General features: G+C 41.1%; 1 protein-coding gene across 7 annotated transcripts in view; it reads left to right on the top strand.

Moving 5' to 3' along the window:
* The window catches only part of RHBDD1 (rhomboid domain containing 1), a 91,552-nt gene extending 80,420 nt beyond the window's left edge, over positions 1-11,132 (top strand). For 6 of the 7 annotated variants that reach the window (XM_043492153.1, XM_038417531.2, XM_038417530.2 and 3 more), the window contains one exon: positions 9,542-11,132. In XM_043492153.1, coding sequence (XP_043348088.1) covers positions 9,542-9,660 — 119 coding nt within the window. In that variant the 3' untranslated portion in view covers positions 9,661-11,132. Of the gene's footprint in view, positions 1-5,396; positions 5,536-9,541 lie in introns of all 7 variants that reach the window. The other variant, XR_006274157.1, reaches the window with a different exon arrangement.
* The last annotated feature ends 16,412 nt before the right edge of the window (positions 11,133-27,544 follow it).

Below are 27,544 nucleotides of genomic sequence, written 5' to 3'. Positions count from 1 at the left end.
GACTGGTGAAAAGTTATGAAGTGAACACAAGAAGAAGATAGACTAGGAGACAAACACGAAGTACTTAGTTATTTTGAATCATCCATTGTGTTAAATAATGAATCCACCTCCCCCCCGCCCCCCGCTTTCCCACAAAAATACATTAACTTTGGTTACTCAGATCCCCCTCTGGCGACTTATAGGATATCACTACTTGAACCCTATGAAAGCATTTACCAAGGATTCTGGATATAGTTTATTAAGTCTGTGTTTCTTTAGATTTTTTTCAAATGTATTATTTGCAGATGGTACTCTGTTACTCTGAGCCTTGTTACTGTGTTCATGCTTGTAATATAGAGCAGTGATGTACAGGTTTAAGATTTTTAGAAGAATGGCTCCTCATTGCCTATACCTACCTGCAATAGATGGATGTTAAGTGGCTTCCAGCTTTAATAAGTCCTTTGAAACATGATGTTCCTATAAAATCTTTGCTCCTGCACAAGAGTTCCAAGGACAGCTTTTTATGTGCAGAATTTATTTTGTTAAACTGGAAAAGATGTTGGATGTTGAATATAAGGATTTTAAAATACAAAACAAAATAGGCCTCCTAAATTTAGTCCAGCGTATTGGGTCTGCTAGCTCACTGCTCCACATTAGAGTTAGAATATTGGTTATGATGCTGATGATTCCAGAATAAACATTGGGTTACAAAGTACAGGGCACAATTGAATGCAGGACTGGATTAGTACTTATATGTGTGTGTGTGTGTGTGTGTGTATATATGTAATGTATTCCAGTGGGCTTTAACTTTACACTGCTTCACATGAAACCTGATGTGACACAGAAACTGCTAGATGCTTGTGAATAATCCCTGGGTTTCAAACCAGCCAGACAATAAACAACTCTATAATATTCAATGCAGCAGCTTCTGTAGAGCCCATCTGTTTCAAAATAACCCTAATTCTGCTTACTTTGCGGAATGCTTTGTTGTCTAGGGTTTGTCCTAGTTTTCTTGAATGTTTTGACTATGTGACTCTGGTGCCATCTCCTGGATAAATATGAAGTATGCCATCAAGTTAATATTTCAAATCGAACAGCATCAGCGCTTTGTTTAATTCAGCAGTCATCCATTCAACTCTTAGAGGTGATGGAAAGATCTCAAATCTTATTGTTTTCTAGACACCGCACCTATTTGCTTATGGAACATTGCACATACAATGAAAAGTGTTCATCCCAAAATTATAATAGTCCAGATGTAGACTGGTGTACTGGTTTGGAGACGGTGGGCCGACTGCTACCTTATATATATTCCATGCAGTCCTACTGAGATCAGTGGTATTGCATGGGGTCGCAGTGATACTATCTACTGCAAAGTCCAGAATGGAACTTCATAGCTCTCCAGGAAGACAACTTTACAGTAAAGGTAATCAGCATTTTCAAGGGCAATTCAGAAAAAGAGTACTTGGGGCACCTTAGAGACTAACAAATTTATTTGAGCATAAGCTTTCGTGAGCTACAACTCACTTCATCGGATGCGTTCTTTCCACCGAATGCATCCGATGAAGTGAGCTGTAGCTCACGAAAGCTTATGCTCAAATAAATTTGTTAGTCTCTAAGGTGCCCCAAGTACTCCTTTTCTTTTTTGCAAATACAGACTAACACGGCTGCTACTCTGAAAAGGGCAATTCAGTGTGCTTGGAAGAAACTATATACTTTTCATTAGCTTTTAGGTTTTGCATTACAGCATGATTAACTGTTTTCTGATAGATCCTCCAAAATGCAATTTGACATTGTGAACTCTTTGCAAAAGATGAGGCTAGATAGGTCAAATTGCTCTTGGCCCAATGGTAGCAGTTCTTTTGTAGTTATCACTGTGGCTAGACTTTGATGTTAATGAACACGGCATTTCTGGAGCTAGACATTGTGCTTGGATCAGTGTAACTATTATGAGCCAGATTTCTGGTTTTAGAATCCTACAGTAGAATCTCCTGCTAGTTGTTTTAGGTGCCTAAGGTTAGCTCCTGTGGTAAGGGTTGCCTTTAGTGTTTATACTCAGTACCTGATGAAGACAGCAGAATTTTTAATACGTTCAAACTTTATGTTGCCGTGGTGACTTAGGTGCATATATTTTTTAACAAACTGGAAAGCTGTATATAATAATAGAATAATGAAAGTATATTTAATATATAAAATGCATAGGGCTTCTGTTGTCATATATCTTATTCCAGGTTTCTCATTTACTCATCCTTTGTTGATAAGGTAATAGTGATTTGACGGCAGATAGAAAGTAAACAATGAAGAAATATCTATTCCTTAATTGATAATAACCGGTCTGTGTCAGAAAATGATAATGCTGAACTATGAAATCTTCACTTAACTTTAAATGATCTGTTTCAAACAGTTCAGCTAGGTTGAAGGGCTTTCCATTACTGAACCCCGAGTGCTTCATAAGTGTTCAGCTGTGCCTTTTGCATTAATATTGGAGATACATTTGAGATATATAGATAGATTATATAAGAATGAAATGTATCTCAAATCTATCTATCAAATATATATGAGAGTTCATTCTGGTATCATGGACTGCTCTGATGCAGTTTTTGGCAATATCAAGTCCTACAGGTGAACAGTTTTAGAAAGTGCCAAAAATGTAAATGAGAACAGTTAACAGTGTCAGATAGAAAAGCAAAAAATCCTTTCTACATGAATTACAAAGAAGAAAACCCTGTAACTAGAAAGCAAATTTATTTTTGTGGGTGGGGAAGAAGGTAACAATTGTTAGCATTTGCTGGTGTAGTGGAATGTCCCAAATGATATCTGTTTCTTTTTATGCCTCTAGTGTAAGATTACAGTGGGAGGCTTATTCCTTTTTTGGAAGAAAGAGTGCTTAGAATGCTAGTGTGTCTTGTGCCATGATTGTTAAGATAAAATACTCTATTATATAGTGCTTCAGAATGTCAGTTTAAGAGCCTAATCTATAGAGGTGGCTAAGCAAGAGCAGTCACATTGAAATCATTTGGAACTGTGGAAGCTGAGTGCCTCTGAGGATCTGGCTCGAAGACCATTGGACCTAGTGGATTGAGTAAAAGTCTTTTTAATACATTGTTTTCAGTTGTTTTTTTATTATCAGGAATAACTGAGGTAATAGGAGCTGAATATAAAATAACAGCTTTTACCTTCTTAGGCATTATAGAAATAAATACTGGGCTTTTCAGCACAGAGAGTTAACCATCACTGGTGGCTGAATACTTAATTTCTCTTGCATTCAGGCTATATACGTCTGTCTCATTGAGTTTAGGTGATCACATCATATAATGACTGTGTTTAAAATGCCTGTAACTAGCTTCCAAACTCAGAACTTGAATGGAAAAATCTGTTTAGGTCAAATTGAATTTATTATTGTTAACCTCTGTAACCTCCTGAGTTTTTGTGTTTCTATTTTCTTTTGTTTTAACAACTTCCATTAGTACCAACAAACAATATTTCTGTATAAAATTTTAGTTTTCTGCATTATAGCTTATTCTCTGATTTAAGTAACTTTAAATAACAGCATTATTTTTTCTTACTAATAAAAATGTCATCCAAGTTCAGCCATCAAGGTTTTTTAACATGCCCTCTTCCAAATTCCTTTTATGCTGCCATGCAAATGATTCCTTTTCTAAATATTACCCTGGATGATGGTAATTATTTTTTATTTAGAAAATGATTTTGTAATATAAAATATCTGAAGATTGTCTTCATATATGTTAATTAACCACTTTTTGATGTCTGACATGCCAGGTAGTCATTGCATGGAGTGTACCTGCAGTATCCTCAACACGTATGTTATATGATAATTTCTATGAAAAAATTGTAGACTCAGAATTGTGTGCTTCATTACAGTAGCTGGACTGAATGGTTGAAAAGCTGGTTTACTTAACATGGTGATAAAAATGCCAAAAGCTGCCACATCATTTATCTATACATTTGGTTCTGATTTGTATATGTTCCGTTGAAACACTGGTAGCCCTGGTGAAATTTTTTTCTTGTAAAATTCTCTAGTTGTAGGCAAGGATTAAGTGGCTAAGGCATTTCTAAAGGTATTTAGGCATTACTGTGCTCAGTGTTGCAATGCCTAACTGATTTAGGAGTCTAAATATCATATTTCAGAAGGGGTTTAGACACTTGAGTCCAAATTCCATTGACAATCTGAGATTTAAGCTTCTAAGTGCCCAAATCACTTTTGAAAATGAAATTTAGACTCCTAAGTAAGTTAGGTGTTGCAACATTGAGCCCAGTAGTGCCCAAATGCTTTCAGAAATCAGGGCCTACGAATTTATCCCTTCAATTATTTTTACATTTTTGGGAACTATTTGGATGTTTGCAACCTGATTTCTTACCCAGAAATCCAGATGACCTTTTTGGCAGCAGTTTCTGAATTAACTGTCACTTTCAGCGTACTGTGGTTTGTAAATAATCTTTTGCACTACTGAAAAGATTCTAGTTCATCTTTTATAGTACATGGTGGATTAAAAGTGACTGAAGGAGTAGTTTATTCTGGCAAAGAAGGCAGTTTAAACTATCACTTTTTTCTTTAGCCTCAAGTGGAAACATCCCCCACTCAATTGCCTCTCTTTATTGCTATCTCCTAGGTGGTTGTTTTTTTTATCTTGTCCCTTCCCTGCCTTAACATTAACATTTCCTCTGTACATAAAGAATTACAGGTGTGCTTAAATGATAAAATCTTAATGGGTGCCGCTGAGCCGCTGTAGCATTTAGTGAAGACGCTACCTTCTCCTGTCAGCACAGGTACTCCACCTCCCAGAGATGCTGGAGCTATGTTGACAGGAGAAGCCCTGCCACTGACGTAGTGCTGTCTGCACTGGGGCTTAGGTCGGTATAACTGTGTCACTCAGGGGTATTGATTTTCCATACTCCTGAGTGACAGTGTTTTATCAACATTCATTTGTAGTGTAGGCCAGGGCTGAGGACTTGTTGCATGACTATGACCTCATCAAAAATGCCCAGCTAACCTGTCAAAATGTGGCTTTGGGCAATCAGTATCCAGCCATACTCTAATAATGTATAAAATCCTTAATACAAGGGACATGAGGAACCACCTCTCCCCCAGTGTGTACAAGGACATTTCAGCTCTCTGTCTCTTATCAGAATAAGACCAGGAGTAGGGCATTCATGTTTCCTGGAATGCATCTATGGAATTCTCTCAGTGAGGACATTTTCTTGGAGGATGTGTCTGAAGCGGTCTTCAAGGCTCATTGCAAGGCCTTTCATTTTGGGTCACTATATAATTGAGCAATTGTTCCTACTTTTTTCACCAGTTCTTTTTTGTTTTGTTGATGGTGTGGGGGCTGGACTTTAAGGGGTTGTGAGTACTGTGCCCAGTTTTTGTTTAACTCTGATGATGTTGTCTTCTCTTCCAGATACTAAAACTGGACATGGGCACTCTATAAATAGGATCCTAGAAGACCCTGATTTTTAATTGACCATTTTACTGTAATACATAAAAAGGAAAATGAAGAAAAACTTTTTTTTTTCAGAGAGTAGCAGTAATCTAGAAAAGTATGTAATAATGCTAGTTAAAGCTGCAATACAATTTAAGTCCCAGTTGTGCAGTTGACTGTGTGTCTGGACCCCTGCTCAGATGCAAAGCTTCAGTAGGTCTCTGTGTGGCCTTGTGGTGTGCCCATGAAGAGTCATTTGCAATCATGGCCTTTATTACATTGCCTCTGCCTGCAGTGGTTTTAGTATTTTATTCATGCTTTGACTATTTTTGATATATTAAATGTATTTACGCCCATCAAAACTCTGGACATCTGAACAAAATATTAATTCAAAATCCATACAAATTGTACCAGTATGGAAAACCAAACAATTCTCTGAAAAGCACCCACTACTCACTCTTTCACCATACCTTCCCATCCATTCAGCCTAGAAAAATCTAAGGTACTGTATGCTCTAAAGTACCATCACATCTTCAGTTTCAAAGTCTGATAAACTTTTCCATCATGGTGATCTTGACATCATTATTAGTGACAAAGTAATGAACTTGATGCTATTTTAACAATTTCTTACAAGTTTTTTAAAAAAAATTCTTTACCCTGGTGTGTCCAGCTTCTGAGACACACTCTCATGAATGAATATTGATTGAAAGCGTTAGGGATCACACCTTGGATCTTTTCTTTCAACTCCTTTGCACAGACATGTTTAGGCCTTTAAGATGTATTTACAACCATCATTGAGCTTCCTTGCTCAGTACATGTATAAAAAAACCAATCTGCCGTTCTGTATCCACATCTGGGACAATTGTTTTCTTTCTTTTCAAATGAACCATAGCCAGTTTGTATAATGGATAAACATTCTTTTAATATGCCAGTCAGTGGCCTGTTTTCAATTCAATGATCTGTAATGCTTTTTAACTGCCTGAAATCAAAGGTTCGTGTTCACAAAATTTCCAGCCTCCTGAAGTGAATAATTATTTTTCTCTAACATCTGCAGATGGCTGTTTCCACTTGTGTGTGTTTACAGGATGGCTGCAATATTACTGCGGCCATGGTTTAGGGTTACTGTCCATACACTGACACCTATTGGTCTCCTCTAATTAAGGTGGGACTTCTCTTTGAGGTCACGTGGTGGAAGGGCTTAGGCCAGATCCAGAATGGAAACGGTTTAGGTCATAACATCACAACCACTATGTTGTCATCAGTCTTAACTTCTCTCAACCAGTCTCATTTTGACAGAAGGATAGGGGGGAGGTATAAGTTATGAGGTATTCCTTGGCCTTTGGGGAATGAGGGTGGCTTTTTCAAATTAGCAGGAATAATGCTTTGTTTCTAAAGGAAAGTATTTAAAAAGGAGATGGCAATATTTCATCACATACAGGAGCATTTCATCACGTACAGGAGCACAGAGTGGCATGTTGTTCTGAAATGGTGGGTGTACTTATGGGTGAGGTAAAGAGTAATTGACAAGTTGCAGTGTTTGTGTTTAATGTTTCTTAAATATGATGTTTTGCCTCTATCTGAAAATACTGATTGTGTTTCTGAATCTGAAAAAGTAATGTGGTGCAAGGCCATGTTGAGGTTAAAGTGTTACAATGCACATTATATTGATTTGCTGCATGTTAATGTGAATTAAAACTTTCTTCAACTATTTCTGTTTTTTTGTGAATATCCCATGTTATTATAGCTAATCACTGGTGCCTGAGCAGCTAGATAGGCTTGGCAGCATTTCCTAAGAGTTTGAGCTATTTTCAAGGACCAAAAAAATCCTTCTGGATCTTCCAGTCTTTGCGTAGAGTCATAAACTTGTCCATTATTAAGGTCCTGTCTGTACATTTAAATTAGCACATAACTGAGTCAGAGGTCAATAACTAGGTCTCCCTTACTGCACTGTAGATAGGCCATCAGTGTACTATACAAACTGGCCCCTGGTATTTAAGCTTGCCAAGCACCTCCGCATCTGAAAATGAGCTCCACTATATGTATAGTACACTACTTGTTTTTGGTTTTTCATATTCACTATTACTGTTAAAACATGATCCTAAGATGAAAAGTTAATAAATACTAACATTATAAATATATATGCAGTCTGACTCAACTATTCCCTAATCTTTAGAACTAACTTTTTTATCCTTAATAATGTATGTACCTAGGTTCAGAAGCCAATCTCTACTTTTTTTTTTTCCCAAGGACCCTTAGCATATAGGCAGTTGATGTCATATTTAGGCACAGCCTTTATATCTTTTCTTGCTTTCCTTATTATGTGGCTTGGAATGTGAATTCTCTGAATTCTTTAGTTGGTGGTGAGGGAGGAGGTTCTGTCTGTCTGTCTATCTTTCTTTCTTTCAACGGTGCCAGGAGAGAGAACCACCTATAGCCTGTACTATCTCTGCTCAGATTAATTTACTAGTTGTGCTTCGCTATAGCTGAACTGCCACATTTAGTTTATTTCTGAATTTGCTTGTTGCCAACTAAAGATGGAGTTAAATGTGTATCTGGTATGGGTCACCACATCTTGGACTGTAGTACTAGCTGAAAGTTTAAAAAGCTTGCTTTGCCAAATGTAACTGTTGAGGACTTGTAAATAGTTTAAAAGTCTAGATGTTACTATATAAAACAAGGATGCTGAAAAATGTAAAGTCCTGGACTTTTTAAAGAGTAATTGCTGTATTAAAAGTACACATTTTTAATGGAAAAAAAAAAAGGAGTACCACCTGTGGCACCTTAGAGACTAACAAATTTATTTGGGCATAAGCTTTCGTGTGCTAAAACCCACTTCATCGGATGCATGCAGTGGAAAATACAGTAGGAAGATATATATATATATACACAGAGAACATGAAAAAATGGGTGTTGCCATACCAACTGGAACGAGACCAATCAATTAGGGTGGGCTATTATCAGCAGGGAACCTAGTTGATTGATCTCGTTCCAGTTGGTATGGCAATGCCCATTTTTTCATGTTCTGTGTGTGTGTGTGTATTATATATATATATAATATAATATAATTATATATATAATCTTCCTACTGTATTTTCCACTGCATGCATTCGATGAAGTGGGTTTTAGCCCACGAAAGCTTATGCCCAAATAAATTTGTTAGTCTTTAAGGTGCCACAAGTACTCCTCATTGTTTTGGGTTTTTTTTTTGTTTGCTGTTACAGACTAACACGGCTACCACTCTGAAACATTTTTAATGAACATTAATGCAGTGGGATTGCTCTTAAACTAGCAGAATTTTTTTTAAATTTTTTGCTTTGTCAGTGTAAATTTTTGAAGTCTATCTAGTTACATAAAGGACCAATAATTATTTCATGTTTGTTAAAATATATTTGTACAGACGATATTAAGAAATCAAGTAATACAGAAATGCCAAGACCAAGGGGACAAACTCATCTGCTAACTAAGCACTGATCTAAGAGATTCCTTACTGTTGAATCAAAAATTACTCATGCATGGCAATTGAACGAAAACTGTACAGAAATCCCTCAAAGATATTTCCATAGTAAATTATTCCAGGAAGATTAATGATCTTCTGTGCATTACAATGGTAATCTGAGTATAATCATAATGGTGTTAGCTCAGATAGGGTCCTATGTTACTCAATTGAGCAGTACTGGTTCAGTCCAGTAGAGGGCAGTACTGCACACTCAGTAGTTCATTACAGCCTGGTCTCAGTTATGACAACTGCTGCTCTTGTTTAGTTATTTTGGTTCTATGTATTTTCTTTTTTTCTATGACAGTTATTTTTTCCACTGCAGTTTATGATTCAGATTCTATCCTTTACTGGTCAATGCATTAATCAAAAGACGAGTTACATAAAAGTATTTCTGCCGCATGATGTAAGTTATTTGATTGCCTGTATTAAAACCTCCTTGTTATATATCAAAACCAATAACATTATTTTAAAATGGTTTTGTAATAATAGTAAACAAAAAAAGTATACAATGCTCACAACCTTACTACACTACACAGTTTTTTCACTGTTTAAATCATAGGATGTGTATGATTCTGCACTCAGCAGAGGATAAAAATGGTTTACATTTGCTTTTCATTTTGTCTTACAGGTTTTAGTGCAGGAAGTCATAGCAATGAGAGGCGACCTTATGGGTTTTGGTTTCCATCTGAACAGCTATCAGAAGAGGAAGTGAGAAGACGAAGACTTAATAGACTTGAGAGATGGTGAAATTGCCAAGGGTCTAATGAAAATATGTAAAGTGCTCTTCAAAGTTGCCAAAATGTTTGCAGATCTGTTCATTTATACAGTTTCTATTCTAGTTCAGAACTATTTACTACTGGCTACATAATTTAACAGCAAAACATGCCAAGGATTTTGCAAAATAAGGCTGAAAATCTAGGCTTAAAATAAGTGGCCAAGGGTGTGGTCCAAGAGCCAGAATGTGGTCTGTGGCTGCCCTCCATTTTGCTGTACTTAAAATATGAAAGAAACTGGTCGATTAATGATTGTAACAGGCTGCAACTCACATCTGACATTTCTCTACAAAGGCTTTATTAATGCCTTGGCTTTTTGTTTGTTGATGAGCTCAATCAACAATTTCTCTTCATCTATCAAGGGGAAAAAAGGGAAAATTCAGATACTATATTAGTGTGTGTCCTTGATTTTAAAACTATATAAATCCTATAAAGCCTTGCAAAATTCTTCTCTTTGCCTGTGACAAGTAATCTTTTTGGATTGGTGAGTAAAATAGTATTTTTGAAACATCACAGTGACTGAGCATATATGTAAATTAGATACAGCCCTATAAATCCTGACAAGTTGCCAGCACAGCCTTTAAAGTTGCAGAATTTGGTCTCTCTTGTCTCAAATCATCCCATTCTGCCTAGAATATGTGTACGGTAAAACTCATTTGTAACATTTCACACTATCTTGATACTCCCGGTCTATGGCCAATACGATCATCCTAATATTGCAGCCTTAACTCTGAAAGTTCTTCCTTTTGTCGGGTTATTGTACTTTTATATTTATATATATATTTTTGTTTCTGGGGGAGGGGAAAGATTGTTTAAACAATCAAAACTGAAACATTTTCAAGGCAAGAGACTAAGTTGGAATCCAAGAAGTTACTGTGTGTTGTTGACTTGCCTATTTCCCTTTTAAAGAATACTTTGTAGACTATAGGAACTCCATCATGCAAATCTTTTTTCATACAACTTTTAAAATCAGACTCTTTCTCTTGATGGTCTACACTGGCTTATCTGGAGCTTGGGTATAGCTCATAAGAAAATGAGCTGTTCTAGGGAGAAGGAAGTATACTGCCTAAATATTGGTGGCTGGAGGCATACTGCCTCCTCGGAATTGTGGAAAGCACACTAGGCAGCAGGACTTGATGCATTTTGGAAAAGATGTAGCCAGAATTGTTCTAGAGCAGTGGGTCATGAGAGCACCATCGCCCCGCTGCCACTTTCCTGAGACCTGCAGCCTATGGGACTACTGGAGCCTGCTGGCAGCATTAGCTGCCCCTCCTCCTCTCCAGTACAGCTAATCATATATTGGCTGTTGTACCTGGGACCCACTCGGAACAAAAGTTTGTGTGCTCTGTTCTTACACTAGCACACCTGTGCCAGGTCATTCATAACTTGATCTTTGCTGTGTACTGTAGAGAGCTGTCTTTCAGTTAAGTTTGCAAGTAGAAAAACGAAGAAAAATGTCTTTATTCAAACAAAGTAGCTGATATGCTAATATTAATAAAAACAGCTTTGTTAATTTTTTGTCTATTAACATTGAGAACAATTATATTTTAAAAACAAGTTTGAGCAACGAAATGCCCAAACAGGCAAACCTCTTCTGACTGTTCTTTTCAGTCCTTAACAGCTGTTACCATACGAAACACAATTCATTGCCATCCTACAGTATGGAACTACTAGAATCTCTTGAGCATTGATTTATGTTAGTGTTGGGTTGAAAAGTTCTTGTATAGAGTATTTTCAGGGACCTATCATGATCAGTGATCTGCGCTTTATGAAATCTTGAAACCTCTCCCTCTCAATGGAGTTTTGACCTGGGTATATTATTACAGCTGTATGTATTTTAATAATGATAGCTGAAAGTTAAATTACTGGATGCACAGTAAATACTTATGTATACTCTCTGGTTTTCATCAATAAGTCTTTTATTTGCACAGGCTGATTCCTATCATCTTCTTTGTCTCTTTCCCTTCTTGTCCATTTCATGCCATGGAGAAGCATGAAATGGGCATGCCAAATGTTTGGCTTTTCAAGTGCAGAGCTAGAAATCTTACTTGCAGATACTATTCAAACCCATTATTCACAGTGCTTTCTGGAGGACGCTCAATACAGGAAAAATTGTATTGTAAATGCCCATTTTCGTGATCACCTTCAGGATCGCACAGTCAGTATAAAGACTCTTTCTTGTTAGCTAGCTGTGCTTTGTATACTTTACACATACTAGCCACAAACTAGAATGGCTGATATTCATTTATATTTAAATAGGTTGATTTTTCTAATAATTTCCTGCCTTCTTCACTGAGTAAATAATATAACAAAGCAAGCAAAATTGAATATTTGTGATTGTGCATATTTTTATCCTTCACTGGAACATTATCCCCTCCAAAACTGATCTCATTGCTGTGATGTTTCCAGTGTAGTTTCCAGTGTAGTTGGTCATGTTCATGAGATACATAATTTCCGTTATTTAAAGCAGTCAAACTGATATAGGCAGAAAATATATTGTAAAAGAATGACAGTCTTGTGGCGTTTTTAGTACAATGAAAAGTATTTAAACAAAGCCAAAAAAATCACATTTTATGGCATTTATTTACTCTTGTAATGTTGGTTTAGAAGTCTCAGCACAAGGCAACTTAGTGCTAAAGGTGTCTTGTGCTCCCTTAAAACAAAACTTGTTGAACTTGGGGGGAAAAAACTTTCCTTTGTCTGTGTGGTGTAGTTCTCCGGGCAAGAGGGGAACAGGGCAGCAGTTATGCTGTGAGAAGCTGAAGGCCAGGTATAAAAATCATCAGAATCATACTTAGAATTGCTTATCTGGAACCCAGATATTTAGGTTATCAGAAAATGTGTAGGAAGATGCGATTAGGTTTATTTTGTTTATTTCATATGACTTGTAGATTCTTCTATGCTAACCCCAGATGCTTTTGTTGCTTGTAACCTTTAAACTGAAGCCCCAGAAAACTATTTTGGGTGCTTAATTTTTGGAATTGCTCTTTTAAAAATCTAGCAACAGCATGAGTTTCAAGATGTATTTTCTTTCTTTCTTTTCTTTAATAAAATTTACCTTTTTTGAGAACAGGATTTGGACTTTTGTGTCTTACGAGGTTTGTGCACATTTTTTTTTAGTTAGCTGGTGGCAGCTTCTGATTTCTTTGTTTTAATTTCTCAGCTCTTCCCCGGGAGGAGAGGGAATCCTTGCAGGTCCCCACCTTCTGCACTCTAAGTGCCAGAGTGGGGAATCTGCCTTTAATCAGCCTCAGTAATTGTGTGTAAACTGAGAATTTTTTAAAAACAAGAAATGTTGCTGTATAAAACTTTGAATCTGAAGGTGAATTCATTTTTATCAGGAGCTGTGATTTCTTTTTCGAGTGTTTGCTCATGTCGATTCCATTGTAGGTGTGCGCATGCCCACATGTGCGGCTGTCAGAGATTTTTATCTTAGCGGTATCCGTAGGGTCAGCTGTAGCACCCTCTTGAGTGCTGTGCCCATGCGTTGGTATATTAGCTACCACCGGTGGTAAACCCTCTCAGTTTCTTCTTACCGCCCATGGTGGTTAGTCAGAGCGCCTTTCCCTTGCCTCACAAGAGCTAGCGCAGTGGTCCCCAACGCAGTGCCTGCGGGTGCCATGGCGCCCACCAGGACATTTATCCCCTCACACAGGACATGTGTGCCTGCTGTCAGGGCTGGCGCCAAGGAACGAAGAGGGGAGCGCATCCGTTGGAGAACCTGCCACCGAAATGCCGCCAATCAGCACTCCCAGCTGAGAAGTGTCGCCACCAAAATGCCGCCGATCAGCACTTCCAGCAGAGAAGTGTCACCACCGAAATGCCACTGCTGGGCGCTTCTGGCAGAGAAGCGTTGCCACCGAAATGCTGCCAAGAACCATCTCTGCCTGGCACACTCTTCTGAAGGCATGAATGTGCTCTTGGCCAGAGAAAGGTTGGGGACCACTGGGCTAGCGGTTTTTCTATTTCAGTCTTCGAGCCTTAAGGCCTGGTAAATAGTTTTACAGTAGTTAGTAAAAAGAAAAGGAGTACTTGTGGCACCTTAGAGACTAACAAATTTATTAGAGCATAAGCTTTCGTGAGCTACAGCTCACTTCATCGGATGCATCCGATGAAGTGAGCTGTAGCTCACGAAAGCTTATGCTCTAATAAATTTGTTAGTCTCTAAGATGCCACAAGTACTCCTTTTCTTTTTGCGAATACAGACTAACATGGCTGCTACTCTGAAACCATTAGTTAGTAAGTACTTGTTAAGTAATGTAGTTAGAGATTAGAGTCCCAGTGGGGACTCTGCCCCAGTCTCTGGATTTTAAGCCCTGCTCTGACTGTAACAGGCCTATGCCTGTTAATGACCCCGATAGCAGCTGCCTCAAATACTTGGGGGAATCACAGGTGAACGAGAAGTGTCGTATCTGTAAGAACTTTTGTCCCAGAACTCAGAAAAAGCGAGACATCCGTTTGAGGGCCCTCCTCATGGAGGCTGATCTTTATTTAAGCACTTCTTGCTTCAGGATTGATAAATACTGGTGTCTGGCTCATGAAAAAGCTGTGTCTGAACTGCCTCGAAATAAGCAGCTGGTTAATGCATACTAATTCTGGAGCTCCGCATGTTCCGATGGAAATCCAGACATGCTGGATAGAATGGTTTTGTGTGGGCGTTATATGCTGCTAATTGTGTTCAGCGAATTGTTATGCACGCACAGGGTGGCGTAATAGACTGGTAGTGTCCAGAACTCTTGCAGTAAGTGTCAAAACAAAATAAAGTCAGTGGTCTTTGGATGAGGCCTTAAATACAGCCGGTTGAGTTTTCAGTAGGTGCAATGATGGACTTCGCTGTGCTTCTGCTGCTCACAACTCTCACGATGGTGATGCCTTCCTTTTTCATGTCATTCCAAATGTTACGTGTGGGTTAACCAGACACCTGCAGTAAAACCAAAATTGAGTTTAATCTAAAATGGGGGGAAATGGTCATGCTTTGACATGCACAGTTCCAAATGGTGCCTCTTCTGTGTATGTACTGTCAGCCGAAAAGCACGGACAAAAAACACTTGAGTTCTTATTTTAAAAAAAACAGGTTCATAAAAATTACAAACTTTTATTTAAAAAAATTGGGGTAGGATTTGTGAGCATATAGAAAGGGGGATACTATTCAATTTAAGGAGAAACTGACATTTTATAAATGGAAAAAAACTGTTTCCCTTGAAACACCACATCATTTTCTTTGTAAAACACCATTTTCAGAGTGCAACAAAATAATGTGCATTTAAGAAGGTGGATAGTATTTCAGTGACAATCTAAGTATCTACTGTGGAAGTTGCTATGGTAACAATTCGTTTATCAAAAAGAAAAGGAGTACTTGTGGCACCTTACAGACTAACAAATTTATTTGAGCATAAGCTGTAGCTCACGAAAGCTTTTGCTCTAATAAATTTGTTAGTCTCTAAGGTGCCACAAGGACTCCTTTTCTTTTTGCGAATACAGACTAACACAGCTGCTACTCTGAAATAATTTGTTTATCATGACACTGGAGTAAATTGGCTTATAAAATCAGAATAAATTGTCAATGCATGAGTAACTGTTGCCCTACAGCTGCACTGACATATTCACCCTTATTGATATGAACATTCTCCTTTTTGTTTTGTATAAAAACAAATATTTAATTTGTTTTTCATCTGACTGCTGCTCTTCTAGAATGTTTAAATGTACAGTGACTACTTTAGCTTGAAAATAACATGCAACAGTTATAAATGTCTTCATAGAAACCTTTTTGTGGGTAAATCTTGTAATAATTACTTGCCTACTTGCCACACAAGTTCACTCATTTTTTTTAAAGTATGTCAGGCTCACGTGCATAGGAAAAGCCTGGAATCTATAGAAAATAAATGTAATATCTTCAAAGTTAGCGTATTGTTGATTGATCATGCTGCCATCATATAAGAGCTTGATCCAAAGCCCATTGAGGTCCGTGGGAGTCTTTCAATTGATTTCAATGGGCTTTTGATCAGACCACCTCAATAAGGTGCCTAAGAGTAACAATATGTTTTAATGGAACATTTGGAAGTAAAAACCAGGTCTACTAACTATTAATTTGGTACACTAATCTCCAGACATTTCCAGATTGTAGAGCTTGAAAGCTTGTCTCTTTTGCCAACAGAAGTTGGTCCAATAAAAGAAGTTACTTCACCCACCTTGTCTCTAATATCCTGAGATCAACACAGCTACACTACTCTGATAGTATAGTACAGATGTGAGAGTTTTTCTTCAAGTGGAGTCCCTGTGGGCGTTCCACTCCAGGGGTGAGTCAAGGCTGATTCTCCACTCTGGCACATGGAGTGCAGAGGTGGGTGCCCGCAAGGTTTCTAAAAATTAATACTAGCCACTCCAGGGTTACACTCCATTTAATTAATACTAGCCACTCCACTTACAGCTTCTCTCTGACCTTGGATGGGTAGATGCTGTCACTACCCAAACGCAAAAAAAAGAACCCAGAAAGGCGCACTTGGCAATTCCTTCCTGTGGGGTACCCTCAAGCCCTTTCACATACACCCTCCCCCCCGCCCCGTGGAAGAGCTGAGAAAGAAAAACAAAGCGAATTAGTTGTTGCCACCAGCTAATTAAACAACATATGCACAAACCTCTTAAGGGCACAAAAATCCAATCCTGTTCTTTAAAAAGGTAAATTTTTATTAAAAACAGAAAAAAAATATAACTGGAACTTAGGCTTTTTGCTAGATCAAAAAAAATTACAAAAATTAATCATCAAGATAGCTCTTGAGGTTCATCTTAAAAGTTACAAGCAAAACAAAAGCACCTGGGATTAGCACAGAGGAGTCCACAAACCAGTAAGAAATAAAAGAAATAACCCTAATTGCATCTTCCTTAGATCTTCCCTGACTTATTTACATATCTGGAGTTTCAGATAAGCAATCTCTAGGTATGATCTGATGGGTTTTCATACCTGGTTTAAAGCTTCCTACATCATAGCTCAGCCTGGTTCTTGCTCTGCGTCTCCTTTCTCCAGAGAACAACAACAAACAGAAAAAGGAAAAGCTTTTTCCCAATTTTAAAAAGTTCTAGCCCTCCCATTGGCTCTTTAGGTCAGATGCCCACTCCCTATTTTTAACCTATGGGCTTTTTAATCCTTTACAGGTAAAACAAGTAGAGAACAGCTACCAAGAGGGATTTTATAGTTAACTGTCTGGCTGGGTGTCCATAAAAGGAAGCTATACCCCCCCCTTCATTTATCACACGCCCCCAAAATCACAGACAGCACTGGCCAGCCTGGTTCAGGTCGGGTCCACAGCGCCTGGGACTTCTTCCTGGAGGTTTAGGAAACAGAGTTAATAAGATACATGCACCTCTACTTTTACTAATAATTACAGTATTTTTCACATTTCAAGGACTACAATGACTTAGATTATAGGGACATTTTTACCAGGCTGATTCTGGGAAACCTTCCCAGGAGAAGAAAAGCAGTACTTTTGGCACCTTAGAGACTAACAAATTTATTTCAGCATAAGCTTTCGTGAACTACAGCTCACTTCATCAGACGCATTTGGTGGAAAAAACAGAGGAGAGATTTATATACACACACAGAGAACATGAAACAATGGGTTTATCATACACACTGTAAGGAGAGTGATCACTTAAGATAAGCCATCACCAGCAGCGGGGGGGGGGGGGGGGGGGAGGAGGAAAACCTTTCATGGTGACAAGCAAGGTAGGCTAATTCCAGCAGTTAACAAGAATATCAGAGGAACAGTGGGGGGTGGGGTGGGGGGGAGAAATAACATGGGGAAATAGTTTTACTTTGTGTAATGACTCATCCATTCCCAGTCTCTATTCAAGCCTAAGTTAATTGTATCCAGTTTGCAAATTAATTCCAATTCAGTAGTGTCTCGTTGGAGTCTGTTTTTGAAGCTTTTTTGTTGAAGGATAGCCACTCTTAGGTCTGTAATCAAGTGACCAGAGAGATGGAAGTGTTCTCCAACTGGTTTTTGAATGTTATAATTCTTGACGTCTGATTTGTGTCCATTCATTCTTTTACGTAGAGACTGTCCAGTTTGGCCAATGTACATGGCAGAGGAGCATGGCTGGCACATGATGGTATATATCACATTGGTAGATGCGCAGGTGAACGAGCCTCTGATAGTGTGGCGGATGTGATTAGGCCCTATGATGGTATCCCCTGAATAGATATGTGGACAGAGTTGGCAACGGGCTTTTGTTGCAAGGATAGGTTCCTGGGTTAGTGGTTCTGTTGTGTGGTGTGTGGTTGCTGGTGAATATTTGCTTCAGATTGGGTGGCTGTCTGTAAGCAAGGACTGGCCTGTCTCCCAAGATCTGTGAGAGTGATGGGTCGTCCTTCAGGATAGGTTGTAGATCCTTGATGATGCGTTGGAGAGGTTTTAGTTGGGGGCTGAAGGTGATGGCTAGTGGCGTTCTGTTATTTTCTTTGTTGGGCCTGTCCTGTAGTAGGTGACTTCTGGGTACTCTTCTGGCTCTGTCAATCTGTTTCTTCACTTCAGCAGGTGGGTATTGTAGTTGTAGGAATGCATGATAGAGATCTTGTAGGTGTTTGTCTCTGTCTGAGGGGTTGGAGCAAATGCGGTTATATCGTAGAGCTTGGCTGTAGACAATGGATCGAGTGGTATGATCTGGATGAAAGCTAGAGGCATGTAGGTAGGAATAGCGGTCAGTAGGTTTCCGATATAGGGTGGTGTTTATGTGACCATCGCTTATTAGCACCGTAGTGTCCAGGAAGTGGATCTCTTGTGTGGACTGGTCCAGGCTGAGGTTGATGGTGGGATGTAAATTGTTGAAATCATGGTGGAATTCCTCAAGGGCTTCTTTTTCATGGGTCCAGATGATGAAAATGTCATCAATGTAGTGCAAGTAGAGTAGGGGCATTAGGGGACGAGAGCTGAGGAAGCGTTGTTCTAAGTCAGCCATAAAAATGTTGGCATACTGTGGGGCCATGTGGGTACCCATCGCAGTGCCGCTGATTTGAAGATATACATTGTCCCCAAATGTGAAATAGTTATGGGTGAGGACAAAGTCACAAAGTTCAGCCACCAGCTTAGCCATGACAGTATCGGGGATACTGTTCCTGACGGCTTGTAGTCCATCTTTGTGTGGAATGTTGGTGTAGAGGGCTTCTACATCCATAGTGGCTAGGATGGTGTTTTTAGGAAGATCACCAATGGACTGTAGTTTTCTCAGGAAGTCAGTGGTGTCTCGAAGATAGTTGGGAGTGCTGATAACGAAGGGCCTGAGGAGGGAGTCTACATAGCCAGACAATCCTGCTGTCAGGGTGCCAATGCCTGAGACCACAAACCACACAACAGAACCACTAACCCAGGAACCTATCCTTGCAACAAAGCCCGTTGCCAACTCTGTCCACATATCTATTCAGGGGATACCATCATAGGGCCTAATCACATCCGCCACACTATCAGAGGCTCGTTCATCTGCGCATCTACCAATGTGATATATGCCATCATGTGCCAGCAATGCCCCTCTGCCATGTACGTTGGCCAAACCGGACAGTCTCTATGTAAAAGAATGAATGGACACAAATCAGACGTCAAGAATTACAACATTCAAAAACCAGTTGGAGAACACTTCCATCTCTCTGGTCACTCGATTACAGACCTAAGAGTGGCTATCCTTCAACAAAAAAGCTTCAAAAACAGACTCCAACGAGAGACTGCTGAATTGGAATTAATTTGCAAACTGGATACAATTAACTTAGGCTTGAATAGAGACTGGGAATGGATGAGTCATTACACAAAGTAAAACTATTTCCCCATGGTATTTCTCCCCCCCACCCCACCCCCCACTGTTCCTCTGATATTCTTGTTAACTGCTGGAATTAGCCTACCTTGCTTGTCACCATGAAAGGTTTTCCTCCTTTCCCCCCCTGCTGCTGGTGATGGCTTATCTTAAGTGATCACTCTCCTTACAGTGTGTATGATAAACCCATTGTTTCATGTTCTCTGTGTGTGTATATAAATCTCTCCTCTGTTTTTTCCACCAAATGCATCCGATGAAGTGAGCTGTAGCTCACGAAAGCTTATGCTCTAATAAATTTGTTAGTCTCTAAGGTGCCACAAGTACTCCTTTTCTTTTTGCGAATACAGACTAACACGGCTGCTACTCTGAAACCTTTCCGGGAGAGTGCATTAGCCACATTGTTAGAGGCTCCTGAAATGTGTTGTATTTTTAAATCAAAGTCTTGAAGAGCTAAACTCCACCGATAAAGTTTTTTGTTAGTCTCTTTGACTTCAGTGCACCATGGTCAGTCTGCAGGTGGAACCGCCATCCCCAAATGTATGGACATAGCTTCTCCAGAGCATACACAAGAGCATAACATTCTTTTTCTGAGACTGACCTGTGGCTTTCCCTCTCAGAAAGTTTTTTGCTGAGAAACTCAACAGGATGGAATTGATGATCTGGTCCTTCCTGCATTAAAACTGCTCCTACACCACACTTGGATGCATCTGTAGTTACAATGAACTGTTGGTCGAAGTCCGGGGCCCTTAGTACAGGGTCAGACATAAGGGCCGTCTTAAGCTGGTTAAAGGCTTTCTGACACTTCTCAGTCCACTGAACTGCATTTGGCTGTTTTTTCCTGGTCAGGTCTGTCAGTGGGGTGGCAATTTGGCTGTAATGTGGTACAAATCATCGGTAATACCTGGCCAAGCCCAAGAAGAATTGGACCTGCTTCTTCGACTTAGGGACTTGCCAATTTTGGATAGCATTTACTTTAGCCTGTACTGGTTGATAGTTCCTGGACCCACCTGGTGTCTAAGGCACATTACCCTGGTTAGGTCTATTTGACATTTTTGGCCTTCACAGTCAATCCTGCCTCCTTTATGTGCTGGAAGACAGCTTGGAGGTGTTCCAAGCGACTGCCCATGAATCTGAAAATATAGCCACATCGTCAAGGTAGGTGACTGCGAATTTCCCAAATCCAGCCAGAAAGTTATCTACCTGTCTCTGGAAAGTGGAGGGTGCGTTTTGCAGTCCAAAAGGGAGCAGATTAAATTCATAAAGCCCTACACAGGTGATGAAGGCTGACCTTTCCTTAGCGGGGTCATCTAGTGGCACTTGTCCAGTACCCCTTAGTTAAGTCTAAGGTGGAGATGAACTGGGCACGTCCCAGTTTCTCCAGTAGCTCAGCTGTACACGGCCTTGGATAGTTTTCTGGGCGTTTAGCTTATGGTAGTCCACACAAAAGCAGATTTCCTCATCTGGTTTGGGAACCAGAATCACTGGAGAGGCCCATGCACTCTGAGAGGAGTGGATTACATCCATCTGTAACATGTCCTTGATCTCCCTTTCAATTGCAGTTTTGGCTTGAGGAGCCATCCGGTAGGGTTGGGCTCTAATTGGGCGAGCATCTCCTGTGTCAATGGAGTGGTATGCCCATTCTGTCCGTCCTAGGGTGGCTGAAAACATCGGCGCAAAGCTGGTGCACAGCGCCTGGATTTGCTGTCGCTGCTTAGGCCCAAGGGTGATGGAACGCTGTGAGGTAATTAACAGCTCCACGGCACTCTCGAACTGTAAATGGCCCCTCCCACAACACTTCCATCTTATTGGCCTGGAGTGCTTTCAGGACCATGACTTGGTCACCTACTTTGAAGGAACGTTCTCTGGCATGTTTATCATACCAGGCCTTTTGCTCTTTTGAGCATCCTGTAGGTTTTCTTGAGCAAGGGCTAGAGAGTCCTTGAGGGTGTTTTTCAGGTTGGTTACAAAGTCCAAAATGTTAGTTCCTGGAGAAAATGTAACTTCCTCCCATTGTTGCTTCATCAACTGTAATGCCCCCTTAACTTTGTCGCCATAAACGAGTTCAAAGGGTGAAAATCCCAAACTGGGATGTGGTACAGCCCTGTAGGCAAAAAGCAACTGCTGCAACACTAGGTTCCAATCATTGGAGTGCTCATTCACGAATTTACATATCACTGCCCCCAGAGTCCCATTAAACTTCTCCACTAGGCCATTCGTTTGATGGTGGTAAGGGGTGGAAACCAAATGATTCACCCCAGGAGCTTCTAAAAGATATTTCATGGTCCCTGCCAGAAAGTTAGTTCCCAAATCTGTAAGAATGCCGGACGGCCAACCTACCCTGGCAAAAATGTCTGCCAATGCCTGGCTCATGCTTTTAGCCCTAGTGTTGCTTAGAGCTACAGCTTCTGGCCATCAGGTGCCAAAATCCATGACGGTCAATATGTACAGCTTTCCTCTGTGTGTCGTCTTAGCGAAAGGACCCAGAATATCCACAGCTACTCGCTGAAATGGAACCTCAAATATGGGGAGTGGCTGGAGAGGGCCTTGACCTGGTCTTGGGGTTTTCCCACCCTCTGGCATACCTCACAAGACTGGAGATAGGTAGAAACGTCCTTGCCTATTCCCTCCCAGTGAAATGACTTCCCCAAGTGGTCTTTGGTCCTGTTCACCCCAGCATGGCTACTAGGGTGATCATGGGCTAAGCTCAAGAGTTTTTTCCTATACTTATTTGGAACTACCAACTGTCACTGAGGATGCCAGTCCTTGTGCTGACCAGAAACAGTCTCCTTATATGAGAGTCCTCCTTCTACAACAAACCTGGACCTATTAGAAGAGCTGAGAGGCGGTGGGTTGCTCCAAGCCATCGTCCAAGCTCCCTTGAGGCTTTCATCCACTTCCTGCTCTGCTTGGAACTGCTCCCTTGACGCTGGAGACATTACTTCCTTGCTGGGTTGTGGACTTGGGCTTGGTCCCACTGGAAGTGATGCAGGTGATGTGGTTGACTGTGAACCGCTTTCCAGTGGTGCACTAGGTTGTATTTCAGGCTCCGGTTGAGCTTCTTATGCAAGTTTAGCTGCTGCTGCAGGTGCAGGCTTTATGGCGCCCTTTGGAGTTGGCTCCCCTGACTCTGGTGGGGTTATAAGCATGGCTCTGGTGCTGTCTGATATGCCAGTTCTAATCCTTCGGCTGGTTCTGGCTGGGTTCCAGGAACTGGATCTACAACTGGTGCCATAGACTCTGGTCTGGGGTGGGTTCCACCACCTCTGGCTAGGTCCCCCTGTAGGAGGCTCAGGAATGGAGTTTGGAGTGTGGAGGCCTGTTTAGCCTGGGTGTGGGTGACCATTCCAACGCATTTTGTTAGCCTCACATGGTTGGCTAAGTCTTCTCCCAGCAACATGGGAATGGGATAATTGTCATAGACTGCAAAAGTCCATATTCCTGACCAGCCCTTGTACTGGACAGGCAACTTGGCTGTAGGCAAGTTAAAAGAAGTGGCCTTAAATGGTTGCACCATCACTTGGCCCTCAAGGTTGATGAATTTGGGGTCCATTAAGGATTGGTGGATAGCTGACACCTGTGCTCCAGTGTCTCTCCAAGCAGTAATTTTCCTCCTGCCCACACGCACAGTTTCCCTTTGCTCTGGGGGTATTTGCGAGGCATCTGGGCCTGAAGGCTCTCGGTGGGACTCCGGGGTGATGAGTTGCAGTTGGCTGGCACTCTTGGGGCAGCTAGTCTTCACATGCCCCAGCTCATTACATTTAAAACATTGCCAAGCTGACTGTGGGTTGGGGCGGGGTGGCTGGTTGGAGAATGGGGTGGTGAGACGAGAGGGCGTCTGGGGTTTCCCTGGCTGAGTGGAGTGCTCCTCCTTGCGAGGTTGGGCCTTGGGTTGACTCTGATGGTGGGGTGCTGCCTGGGGTTGCCCCTTCTGGTATCCGCTCCAACTGCTACTAGCTTTTTTCTTCTCTGCCACCTCCACCCATTTAGTTCCGATCTCCCCCACCACGATTACAGTTTTGGGCTTCCCATCTAGGATGTACCTTTCTATTTCCTCAGGAACATCCTCTAAGAACTGCTCCATTTGTATGAGGAGAGATAGATCTTCCAGTGATTTAACATTTGCTCCTGATATCCAGGCATCCCAATTTTTCACAATGTGGTAGGCGTGTTGGGAAAATGCCACATCTGGTTTCCACCATAGGGCTCTGAACCACCGACGGGCATGCTTGGGGGTTAGTCCCATCTGAATTCTCACTTTGTGTTTAAGAAGTTCGTACTTGTTTATGTGTTCTTTAGGTATTTCAGCTGCCATCTCTGTTAAGGGTCCATGGAGTTGTGGCCTTAGCTTCACCACATACTGGTCTGTAGTGATGTTGTACCCAACGCAGGCCCTTTCGAAATTTTCTAGAAGGCCTCTGTATCATCGCCTACGTTGTATGTGGGAAATTTTTTGGAATGGGGGGGGCGGTACCTGGAGAAGGATTGTTAGGGCTACCTGATTGATCCAGCTTAGCCCTTTCCAGCTTTAAGTGCTTCTGCTCCAGTTCCAAGTGCTTCGCCTCTCTCCTCTCCTCCACTTCCACCTCCAAGCATTTCATTTTCAAGTGCTTCACCTCTTTCCTCTCTTCCGCTTCCACCAGCCAGCGCTTCGCCTCTGCTTCCAAGTGCTTCATCTCTAGGACGAAATTCCTTTCTGCCTCAATTAGAACTCGGCCTGAGTTAAGGGCATCCCCCCATCCTGGCACTGGGATCTCTGTTAGGGGAGGGCTGACCCTTCCCTCCTGGGAAGTCCCCTATCCCCTCCCTGTATTTCCGTCATGGAGCTGGATGTCTGGGCTTGATCTGGGTCTGTCTTCTCTGTGGCGTGCCGCTTTGGAAAGACTGTCTTTTCTAAGGTTTCGGTGCCTGACCTCTATCTCGTGCACAGGGCTGCCCTACTCTAGCCTCGCTATTTCCTTGCAAGAAGCCAGAGAAAAATATAAAATAAACTGCTTGTTGGATTCCCTGGCTTGGCAGGCTGACCCCTTTGTGTGCCTGTTCCCCTTCAGACAGCAAAGAAAAGAGAGAGAAAAAAACCTCCCCGGCTTTGCAGGCTGCCAAAAGGAAAACTGTGTCCTTTTAAAATCCTGAGCTCTGTGCTTCTGGTTCAAAATGATCCCCCATGCTCTGCCACCATTTCAAGGCTGATTCCCCACTCTGGCACTTGGAGTGCAGAAGGTGAGGGCCCGCAAGGATTCTAAATATTAATACTGGCCACTCCGGGCTTATATTAAACGCCTAAGGTTATGGCTTCTCTCTGACCTTGGATGGGTAGATGCTGCCACCACTCAAATGAAGAAAAAACCCCTCCTTTTGAGAACCTAGAAAGGCACATTTGGGAATTCCTTCCTGTGGGGTACCCTCAAGCCCTTTCACGCCCCCCTCCGGGGAAGAGCTGAGAAAAAAAACCAAAAGAAATTAGCTGTTGTCACCAGCTAATTAAACAACATATGCACAAACCTCTTAGGGACACAAAAATCCAATCCTGTTCTTAAAAAAAGGTAATTTTCATTAAAAACAGAAAGAAAATACAACTGGAACTTAGGCCTTTTGCTAGATGAAAAAAAATTACAAAAATTAATCATCAAGATAGCTCTTGAGGTTCATCTTAAAAGTTACAAGCAAAACAAAAGCACCTGGAGTTAGCACAGAGGAGTCCACAAGTCAATCGGAAATAAAAGAAATAACCCTAATCTCATCTTCCTAGGCCTTTCCCAACTTACTTACATTACATATCTGAGGTTTCAGATAAGCAATCTCTAGGTATGATCTGATGGGTTTTCATATCTGGCTTGAAGCTTCTTACATCGTAGTTCAGCCCGGTTCCTGCTCTGTGTCTCCTCTCTCCGGATAACAACAGAAAAACCGACAAAGGGAAAGTTTTTTCCCAATTTTAAAAAATTCTAGCCCTCCCATTGGCTCTTTTGGTCAGGTGCCCACTCCCTTCTTTTTACCTATGGGCTTTTTTTAACCCTTTACAGGTAAAGCAAGTAGAGAACAGCTACCAAGAGGGATTTTATAGCTAACTGTCTGGCTGGGTGTCCATAAAAGGAAGCTCCTGCCGTCCCCTTCATTTATTACAAGGTGTCTGCACCCCTGCACCTCTAATTGGAGATTTTAGGTAATGGTGTCCGTTCGGTCCGCACATGCACTCTCCCTCCCTTGTGCTCTGCCTTGAGGCTATCTAGCATTGCACGGGTTAACCGTACTCAGTTCCTTTTCAACCCCCCCCCCCCCCCCCCCCCCCCCGCTTGGCCTGAGATGGAGTGAGTAGCAGTCCGGATTACTTACTTCTTTCTAGTTGATAGTGTTTTGTTTATAGCTTCTTACAGAGTTTCTGTTTCCTTTTGTAGAATTTCCTAGCGCTTTCATTTTTCTTTTTTAAAGAAGTTTTTTTTTCCTTTTCATAGAATTGTAGGACCTCGAAGTCTTCTAATCCAGTTCCCTGCACTCAAGGCAGGACTAAGTATTACCTAAGCCAGCGGTTCTCAAATTTCACCACGACCCCCTTCTGACAATGAAAATTATTACATGATCCCGGGTGTCAAAGGGGTGTCAAAGCCTGAGCCCCACCACCCTGAATGGTGGCCAAAGTTGAAGCACAAGAGCTTCAGCCCTAGGCATGGGGCCTTTAACCTGAGCCCTGCCAACCAGGGCTGAAGCACTTGGGCTTTGGCCCCGGGTGGTGGAGCTTGGACATCAGCTCTGGCTCCAGACAGTGGGGCTCAGGCTTCAACTCCGGTCCCCAGCAAGCCTAAATGCCAGCCCTGGCAACCCCATTAAAATGGGGTTGCAACCCACTTTCAGGTGCCAACCCACAATTTGAGAATCACTGATCTAAACCTTCTGTGACAGGTATTTGTCTAACCTGTTCTTAAAAATCTCCAATGACGGAAATTCTACAACCTCCCTAGACAATTTATTCCAGTGCTTTTAACCACCCTGACAGTTCAGAAGTTTTTCCTAATCTCCAACGTAAATTGCCCTTACTGCTATTTAAGCCCATTGCTTCTTGTCCTATCCTCGGAGGTTAAAGAAAACAATTTTTCCTCCCTCCTCCTTGTAACAACCTTTTATGTACTTGAAAACTGTTATCGTGTCCCCTCTGTCTTCTCTTCTCCAGACTAAACAAACCAATTTTTTTTCAATCTTCCCTCATAGGTCATGTTTTCTAGACCTTTCATCATTTTTGTTGCTCTTCTTTGGACTTTCTCCAATATGTCCACATCTTTCCTGAAATGTGGTGCCCAGAACTGGACACAGTATTCCAGTGGAGGCCTAATTAGCATGGAAATAGAGCAGAATTCCTTCTTGTATCTTGCTTACAATGCTCCCGCTAATACATCCCAGAATCATGTTTGCTTTTTTTGCAATAATGTTTCCGTGTTGACTCATATTTAGCTTATGATCCACTATAACCCACAGATCCCTTTCCGCAGTACTTCCTACGCAGTCATTTCCCAATTTGTCTATGTGCAACTGATTATTCCTTCATAAGTGGAGTACTTTGGTCTGTTTAATGAGATGGATTCTATTTTGGCTTCTGCATCATCAACAGAAATGGTAACTAAATTTCATTGACAGAATTTTTATTACTAGTTATTCAAGAGATAGTAAGGAAACATTGATTTTCAGGTGTGAGGTTGAGTGTGCAGTTTTGGTGGTTAGAAAAATTGTTTTAACGTGTACACAGTTGCTGACCAGTAACAGTCAGTAGTCATTGAAGTCCATCATGCCACCTATACAGACAAGCGCCGTTTCCTTTTCAGAGTGTAACAAAGCTCTGTCTTTGGAACATTTTGTGACATGTATACCATGTGCTATCACGGCTATGCAATACCTTAGTTGAAAAACTAGACTGTGACCTGCCTTTCATTTGCATGCGAGTCTTGTCACGTCACAAAAAGTTGCATTCATGTCTCATTTTAGGTCAGGAAGTTCCTTTCAGCTATATTCTGTTATACATGAGGTTTGGAACCAATGAAAGGGATCAAGTTAAAATTCACATGTTTATAGTACACCCT

The sequence above is a fragment of the Dermochelys coriacea genome, chromosome 9, assembly GCF_009764565.3.
Source record: "Dermochelys coriacea isolate rDerCor1 chromosome 9, rDerCor1.pri.v4, whole genome shotgun sequence".
NCBI lineage: Eukaryota > Metazoa > Chordata > Testudines > Dermochelyidae > Dermochelys > Dermochelys coriacea.
The sequence above is the reverse complement of the archived record's forward strand: the minus strand, read 5'-3'. Positions and strand labels throughout refer to the sequence as shown.